The sequence below is a fragment of the Humulus lupulus genome, chromosome 6, assembly GCF_963169125.1.
Source record: "Humulus lupulus chromosome 6, drHumLupu1.1, whole genome shotgun sequence".
In the NCBI taxonomy this organism is placed as follows: domain Eukaryota; kingdom Viridiplantae; phylum Streptophyta; class Magnoliopsida; order Rosales; family Cannabaceae; genus Humulus; species Humulus lupulus.
In genome coordinates this window covers 57,318,740-57,327,071 of record NC_084798.1, presented here as the reverse complement: position 1 = coordinate 57,327,071, position 8,332 = coordinate 57,318,740, and the positions used below count along the sequence as shown (strand labels likewise).

General features: G+C 34.6%; 1 protein-coding gene across 1 annotated transcript; it reads left to right on the top strand.

Moving 5' to 3' along the window:
- The first annotated feature begins 235 nt into the window (after positions 1-235).
- On the top strand, positions 236-6,125 carry LOC133782190 (RNA-binding KH domain-containing protein PEPPER). Its single transcript, XM_062221407.1, has 6 exons — positions 236-736; positions 1,271-1,529; positions 2,817-2,968; positions 3,054-3,338; positions 3,874-4,068; positions 5,489-6,125. Exons 1-6 carry the CDS (start codon positions 368-370, stop codon positions 5,669-5,671), a joined length of 1,443 nt encoding a protein of 480 aa, XP_062077391.1. The 5' UTR covers positions 236-367; the 3' UTR covers positions 5,672-6,125.
- The last annotated feature ends 2,207 nt before the right edge of the window (positions 6,126-8,332 follow it).

Here is an 8,332-nt window from a genome sequence, read left to right as displayed (position 1 = left end):
AGGGGAATCTTGGGTAGATGAGGAATGTTTAACATCAAAATGAAAGGGTTTATAATTGTGGTATTTTTTGTAATTAAAGAGATTACTGTGCATAAAAAGTAAAATTTCCCTTTTATTTTCTTGGCAAGTTTAAAAATTGATTTTAATACATCAATGTGTTTGAAAATAATACTTGTTTCTTTCACAAAAGCAAGAGTGAACAAACTGTGCATAATTTTGGGTAGACTCTAGAGAGACGAGCCCACTTCCATTGACTAATAACCCTAAAACTCATCTGTAAAAAAATTACCCCATTCTGTTAGTTTCTTCCTTCTCTCTAAACCCCTTTACATACCATACCATACCCTAACCCCTTTCACGCTCTTCCATGGCGACTAACGAACCCACCGTGAACGGCGTCGCGAAGGCGCCGGAATCGGACTCGCAATCTCTGGTTTCCACTACGGCATTCGAAACGGGGGCGACCACTACCTCCGCCTCTGAGGCCGAAACAGCGGTGGCAACCCCTACTGAGTCCCAACTAGAGCCCACCTCAGCTCCCCCGTCAGCTACCACCACCGCCTCCGACAAGAGGTGGCCTGGATGGCCAGGAGATTGCGTGTTCAGGCTCATTGTTCCGGTGCTCAAGGTCGGTAGCATCATTGGCCGCAAGGGGGAGCTTATCAAGAAGATGTGTGAGGAGACGCGTGCACGAATTCGAGTTCTCGATGGCGCCGTAGGCACTCCTGATCGAATCGTGAGTCTCCTCTCTCCCTCTTTCTCTGATTGGATTCTGCTTTTTTTTCCTTCGTATTCTGTTTCTTTTGGCAAATGCTTTAGTTTAATGTTTGGATGTTGGGAATATATTAAGGTACAAATAAAAATTGGATCTTTCTATGGACATTGTAGTGAGGTTTTGCTATACTAATTGCTAGAATTTCTAGTTTTCGCTTTCCAAGAGTTGTGGTTGACCTAGTTTCCCAAGAAAAAAGGAGTTCATGGAATCAGTAGGAGCTAATTAATCTTTTGGGTTGGTTTAGGTTTTACTATTGCAATTATTTTACTTCAAGATTCTTCAATCTTCATTGGTCTTTGCAAGTGTAGTTGTGTTAAACAATTTTTTTGTGCAGTGTTTTATTTGTCCTACTTCTTAGATGATTGTGTCAAATTCTATAGTTGACAGCCACAAATCACAATTACAATTTATATGGAAGAGAAATTCTCCCCGCACGCCAACGGTTACAAATTTACCTTCTTTGTTCGGTTGTTTTTCAATATGAAATTATTTTAGGTGTTGATATCGGGAAAGGAAGAGCCAGATGTTCCACTTTCGCCAGCGATGGATGCTGTTATAAGGGTGTTTAAACGTGTCTCGGGATTATCTGAGAGTGAGGTTGATGGTAAGGTCCCTGGAGCTGCTGGAGTTGCATTCTTTTCTATTCGATTGTTGGTTGCATCCACACAAGCTATAAATTTAATTGGAAAACAAGGTTCATTGATCAAATCCATACAGGAGAACACTGGTGCATCTGTGCGAGTATTGTCAGGAGGTATGCTTTCAATGTTCATAATATCTTTTCTCATTTAATAAGATATATATGATTGGCAATTACTTATATATTTCATTACGCCAATTGCCTATTTTTATTTTGATAAGAAACGCTAAACAATGTATTTTTCATCTAGTGAAGAGACAGATCCGTTTAGAGAGAAAATATTCTTTAGTTTAGTAGTTATTTTTTCCCTCCAAGCCATATGGATAGCAGCCTTCTATTTGTATCATGACCTGGGTAGTGTAGGATTTGAGACTAGGGATTTTCACCATTTTTAACTGTTCCATTTATTATGGTTTCTATAAAGAATAAAATTGGCCTATGAATTTGTTTGATTATATACTAAATATCGACAGGCCACCGATTTAATTGAGTGATCTTGAAGCGGTGAAACATATAGACAAAAGTAGGTGCAGTATAGTTTGATTTTTGTTGCTTGTAGTTGTTATCTTTAATCTTAGATTAAAGATAACAACTACAAGCAACAGATATAATTGACATTGCTATATGTCAATCGACATTGATATATGTCTTCCTTGAGAATCTAATGGACTTTGGGTTGAAGTTTACGTGCCTTGATGTTGTGACTTGTGGAGATGTTCCTTTGTTTTCTTTCGCAATTTCTACCAATATAATTGAAAAATAAATAATTATGCTTCAAGGCAGACATGGTACAACACGTTGTTTAGGAGATAGTATTTCTTTTCTTTATCCTATTTTATTTTATTTATTGCTATTGTTATTTTAGTTGGAGGGGTGTCTCAATTTATTTCCGAAATTGAAGCTGTGTCTCTTGTGAGGAGAACTTATGTTTGTCATGCTCGAGTACTCCAATATCATGTATTACACACTATAGACAGTTTTTTGGTCAGTTCTTTATTTTGTTATATGTGGTTTAAGGTCTTTCTTAAAACCTTAGGCAGCTTTAGTTAGAAACTAAGCTTTTGTTGTGCATATTATCTCTTACTAGTTATAATATATATGTGAGTTTGACTGTATATTGGCCTGGCCCTTTTGTTTTCTTTGCTTAATGATACTGATGCTCTGTAAAGTCAGGCCTGTGGATTGCTCCTATGGATTCATCATGGGACCTACCTAGCAATATTTTAGATTTTCCTATATTTGAAAGATTGTTAGGTTCTGAGAGACTTAGTATAAAAATTTGATATTCTTCTGGCCACTTGTTTCTGATGTCGAATTTTGTGTGGGTTAGCTCTTCTTGCTATGCTAAATTTAACTTCTGTTTTAAAACAATTTAAATTATGCTAAATTTTGTGCTAGCAGATGAGGTGCCATTCTATGCTGCTGCAGATGAAAGAATTGTTGAGTTGCAGGGAGAAGGGTTAAAGGTTCTCAAAGCTCTGGAAGCAGTAATTGCTCATCTGAGGAAATTTTTAGTCGATCATAGTGTTCTTCCACTTTTTGAGAAGAAAACTGTAAGCTTAATTTTCATTTATGTATTGCTTTACATTTTATTGTTTTGTCATGTCATGTGTTGATGATTGGAATATAACTTTTTAGTACAATGCGCCAACCTCACAAGAACAACACGTAGAGACCTGGGCAGACAAGCCATCATCTCACGGTGCTTCTCAAACTGGGCTTGCAGCTAATTATCCTCTCTCAGCAAAGAGGGAATCTCTGTTTCTTGAGCGTGAAAATCAACTGGAATCACAGATTCCATCAGCTCGAATTTCTCTGTATGGGCAGGATCCATCACTTCCTGCTATTCGTTCTTCAGGTCTTGGTTCTTCAGGTCTTGGCTCTTCAGGTCTTGGTCGGACTGGTGCTCCCATTGTTACTCAGGTTGGTGTGTGTAAATGATCATAGGTTATAGTTTACTCAATCCGACTTACAATTTCCATTTAATTATGTTTAGCTGGAAACAGCTGGTCTGTGGCCAATATTTGTCTATTTTGATTTTCATTTAACTCATATAAGCTTACAATTTCATACTTTCTCAAGCAAGGTCGTTCACTTTTCATTTTAAGAAAAAAGAAAGGAAATGAAGAAAAGAGAAAAAAAAAATGAGGCCAATATGTGATCATGGTGAAAAAGAATTAGAGTTAATTATCAATTGGATCTAAAGCAAGGTGCAATGCTTTTAAAATGCACAAGACCCTTATTACATGTATCATCGTCTTAGGTCCCCTCAAAAAGAGGAAATTATACCTGAGGCTCATTTTGAGTGCATTCTGAAGGTGAATAACAATAATAATATGCTTTTAATTTAGCCTGTGACTAAGAGATCAGCATTAATATTTTTAATTCGGTTCTTCTGTTTCTCATTCTTTACTTTTGGTTAGAAGTCATGGTAACATTGTTTCTTTTTTCCAATCAGATTGCACAAACTATGCAAATCCCACTTACTTATGCGGAAGACATTATCGGGATTGAAGGATCTAATATTGCATACATTCGGCGTACCAGTGGAGCCATTTTAACTGTGCAAGAGAGTATGGGACTTCCTGATGAAATCACTGTGGAAATCAAAGGAACCTCAACACAAGTTCAGTTGGCTCAACAACTAATTCAGGTGCTTATCAAAACCAATGATTCATACCCTGCATGATGAATAAAATACTTGTTATGCTGTCGCTGTATCAAAATAATTTAAACATATCTACTCAGTTTAGAATCAGTTTGATAAAACTGAGCATTCTTTTATTTTTAGAAAAAATAAATAAATAAATGTATAGCCACCTAAAATTTCCTTCCACCCCACACAAACTTAAATGTCTTGTTGCTTATCATTCAAATATTGTTTGGTTTCTTTCCAACTGTGGAGACCAACAAATTGATAAACATGCAATTCAAAGTTTGTAGTTTGTCTCGTTATATTAGGGTCCTGAATTCTTCAGTAAAAGATAAACACAGCCTCTAGGTAACAGACATCTTTAATTCACCCAGCAATCCACACCATGGTCTTCTTGCAAAGTGAATGTACTAGTAAATGGTCCAAAGAATGATTACTATACATCTGCACAACACAACACTCGAGTGGTTGGGTTGGTGTGTTGAGTGCAAGAGGTCTGGAGTTCAGACCCTAGCCTGGGCTAATTTAACTAATATGAGTAAACCACTAACTATTCCTTGGGAGCTAGAATACTTGAGGATTTTGCATCCCTTTACTAAATAATCAACCTCCCCAAAGAAAGCAACCAGCTACAATTTTTTTGGTGTTTGATTGCAGTGAGGGAATAGTGATGATAATGATATTGAATAGAAATAAATAGAAGAATAATTTAATTGTGTGGGCAAATATATATATAAGCTATGGAATGAAATGGTGTAAATTATATTTTAACAAAGTTGCCATCTTAGTTGATCTAATGTACAGTTAAGTCTAGAATTGAGGTGAGAGACAGAGGGGAGAAGAGTTGGGAAAGAGGTGAGGGTAGCAGAGAAAGGAGAGTTGTGAGAGAGGGAAGATAAAAAAGTGTATTGAAAGGAGAGAAATTAAGTATGAAGAAACTAGAGAGATATTTTTGAGAGAGGCCCTGTGAGAGTGTACAATGTAGAGTGGTGGTAAGAGATAATAAGTGGTGTGAAAGGGAATGCCAAAGTGGGGACAGTGTAGAGAGAGGAGAGAGAAAGTTGAGGGTGAAGAGCTAGAGGCAGTGGTACTGGTGAAAGTGGGAGGAGACAGAAGAGGGTCAAGTAAAGGTAGTACTTGTCAAAATTAAGAGATGAGTTATGAAATATATGCCTAAATATGGAGTGGAATTGTCATTCCTTCAAATTCCTTAATTACTTTGGCTTTTATCATGGTTCTTTTTTCTTTTTGGAGTCTTGTATGATGACTTGTACAACTGGGCAAGGCATTTTGGTGGCTGGACTTTTGGAAAAGAAATCAATGCAAAGACCTTGGTGCAAATCATGATGCTCTCCATATTTGTAAACCTGGAGAAAGAAAGCTGACATGTATTCTGTTTTGTTTCACTTTGTATTTGCAGGAAGTTATGAGCAATCACAAAGAATCACTTTCGAGTAGCTATGGCAGGATAGATACTGGATTGAGATCTTCATACTCTCAGTTGAGCAGCTCTTCCTACCCTCCGACTTCATTACCCTCACAGCCCTACAGTGGTGGTTACGGGTCTTCCAGTCTCGGAGGTTTCAGTACATTCAGGCTTTGACATGGGAAATCCACATACTAATTGGCAGTTTCTCCCATGAGGTATTTGTTACACCAATTAACTCTGAATAGAAAAAAGAAAAAGGAAATTTGATGGTGGAATCTAAGGCATCTGTAAAGTTTCGCCAGAGTGGGTCCGGCATTGTTTTAACTGGTGTAACTGGATCGTACTTCCAGTGCTGGTACCCTGTTAGGTGGATAGAAGCTTGGAAATGAATACAGAAAAATGCATTGTAGTAGTTATAGCTTCATGATTCCGTGCAGTAAATCTTAGAACTTGCATGGGGGCAGTTGTGACAAGAACTTGGGAATCTGCCAGACTTATTTGTTTGTTAATTTTATTTATATAGTTCGATAATTGTTTATTTTGATTTAAGGGTTGTTCCAAGTAGACTAACATTATGTTTTGCCTCGTGATACTAAAATTCTTAATAAGCATTTAGTTTCAGGCGTTACGTGCATTGTGCTATATATTTTAATGGTAAGAGATTGGCTCAATAGTGATTCATTAGTGAATTTTATTTAAAAATGGTATCTGCGAATATACGGTTGATTTAGTTGGCCTAAAATATACGGTCTTAAGTGGTAAAACCTTGAAATGAAGCACTGGTGGCCTAAAATATATGGTTTTTAGACCATGTTATGGATATGATACAATGATGCCTCATTCTACCTTTGTTCAGTCACTAAGATAGGTGTTCGTTGACTAATGTTGACAACAACACATGACAAAGCACTTGCTCAACTGATTCTCACCTTGCCTGTCACTGCCTATTGTCAAACTCAAGTTCTTGTGTCATATTTGTGGTGCAAATTTATTTTCTTCAACTTCTCTTTATAATTTTTTAATAATTTATATGTATACCGTTATTTTACATAGGTCTTGATATATATGGGAAGGGATTTAGAATTTTAAACAAAATAGGAAATAAATTACTGATTTTATTATTTTTAAGAAATTTTCATTCACATTTTCATACCCAAAACACAATTTAAGAGGATGATGCCAGAGATTTTTGCGCCAGCCATTTGCCACGTCTTGATTTCAGCATTCTGACATATTGCAATTGTGGACTCTTTAAAAATGATTAAAAACACTCTATTGGGTGAGCTAAACACACCCTATTGGGTGAGCTACACGCTTACCATATCTCCAACTCCACGTATAGCTAAGATTTACCTCTTTTTCAAATATTTATTATTATTATTATTATTATTATTATTATTATTTTCATTCTTTCTTTTTTTAAATTAATTATTTTTTTATCTCATTTTCCTATTATTTTAATTAATAAATATATTTACAAATATAATATTTAAATAATGTTGACAAAAAATATAAAGAATCAGATGCACGATGTAATGTAAAAATTAGAGATAAAATAGAAAAAAATATTTTGGTGAGATATTTTAAAAGATACAATTGGGTACCGGTTGTATGGGTATTTAACTTTTTCACCATTTTATAGCTTTTTTTTATTGGAAAGTTGTTATTTTATGAGATTATTTTCTATATATTGGCAAACAAATTTAATTATGCCATATTTTTAATGATAGTTATATTTTCTTTAATTTAAAGTGTAAATTTGGTTTTTTTTTTCCTTTTCATTTTTCTATTTATTCATTATTTTTCCTACTTTTTTTTGTTTCTTTTCTTCTTTCTTTTCACTTTTTCATTTTTTTTCCTTTTTATGTTCATTTTCACTTACCATATTTTCCGTACATTTTTTTCCTTGTGTTTTTTTTTTTCAATTTTTTTAAATTCAGTTCCATTTCTTCTTTTTTTTTCATCCATTTTTCTTATTTTTTTTATTCTTTTTTTTTTCATCCATTTTCTTTTTTCTTATTTTTTCCTTCATTTTTCTCTTTTTTATTTTTCATATATATTTGATATATTTTAATATCACATAATTATTATTATTATTATTGTACTCTTTTTCACAGTTTTGTCTACCATCTGTAAAAAAAATTCAATCAATTTTGTTTATCTTTTTTTGTTCATTTTTTTGTATTCACCAATAGACTTCACTTTTACCACCTAAGCTCGGTGAGTTGAAGAGCGTAATAGTGTCTAGTAAGCATGTTATTCTTTTATCTTTCTATAGCTCGGTGAGTTGAAGAGCTTAATAGTGTATAGTCCCAAGAGTGAACAATAACATGTTGGTTTTAGTATCTAGTAAGCATGTTATTCTTTTATCTTTCTATAGCTCAGTATCATCACTCACTCTCTTACGCACGTGTGTCTGTTTTCTTTTGTGTGGACAATCTTGGAGGTGGTGTTGTTTTCATTGGGAATTTGCACAAAAGGAGTACTATTTGTTTCATTCCCCTATTTTTTTTTCATTGTGTTTGGTTTTTGATAATTTCCTTCATTTTTTTCATTCCCCCGTATAGTGTATTGAATGTGTTCCTGAATGTTGCTCAACCTGGCTACAAATAAGGAAATAATCTAGCTCATTGCCTTTGAGTTTCTTTGCTCCTTTTATTTAATATTGTTTTAGCTTTTTATTATAACTTCTGCATATGCATATAGATTTTATGCAATATTTTTCATTTTGTTGATTAATCTTGGAGATCATGTATAGAACCACAAAATATTATTTAGCTTAGTTCTAGTTCATTAATGTAGCCCCAAAGATAGTAACTGGTTACCTTTAAAATG

What these genes read in the sequence shown, in the direction of transcription:
- LOC133782190 (XM_062221407.1), top strand. Translation starts at nt 368, where the DNA reads ATGGCGACTAACGAACCCACCGTGAACGGCGTCGCGAAGGCGCCGGAA. An exon ending in GTGCTCCCATTGTTACTCAG is followed by an intron (nt 3,339 to 3,873) that starts GTTGGTGTGTGT and finishes TTTTCCAATCAG; the next exon opens with ATTGCACAAACTATGCAAAT. An exon ending in TGGCTCAACAACTAATTCAG is followed by an intron (nt 4,069 to 5,488) that starts GTGCTTATCAAA and finishes TTGTATTTGCAG; the next exon opens with GAAGTTATGAGCAATCACAA.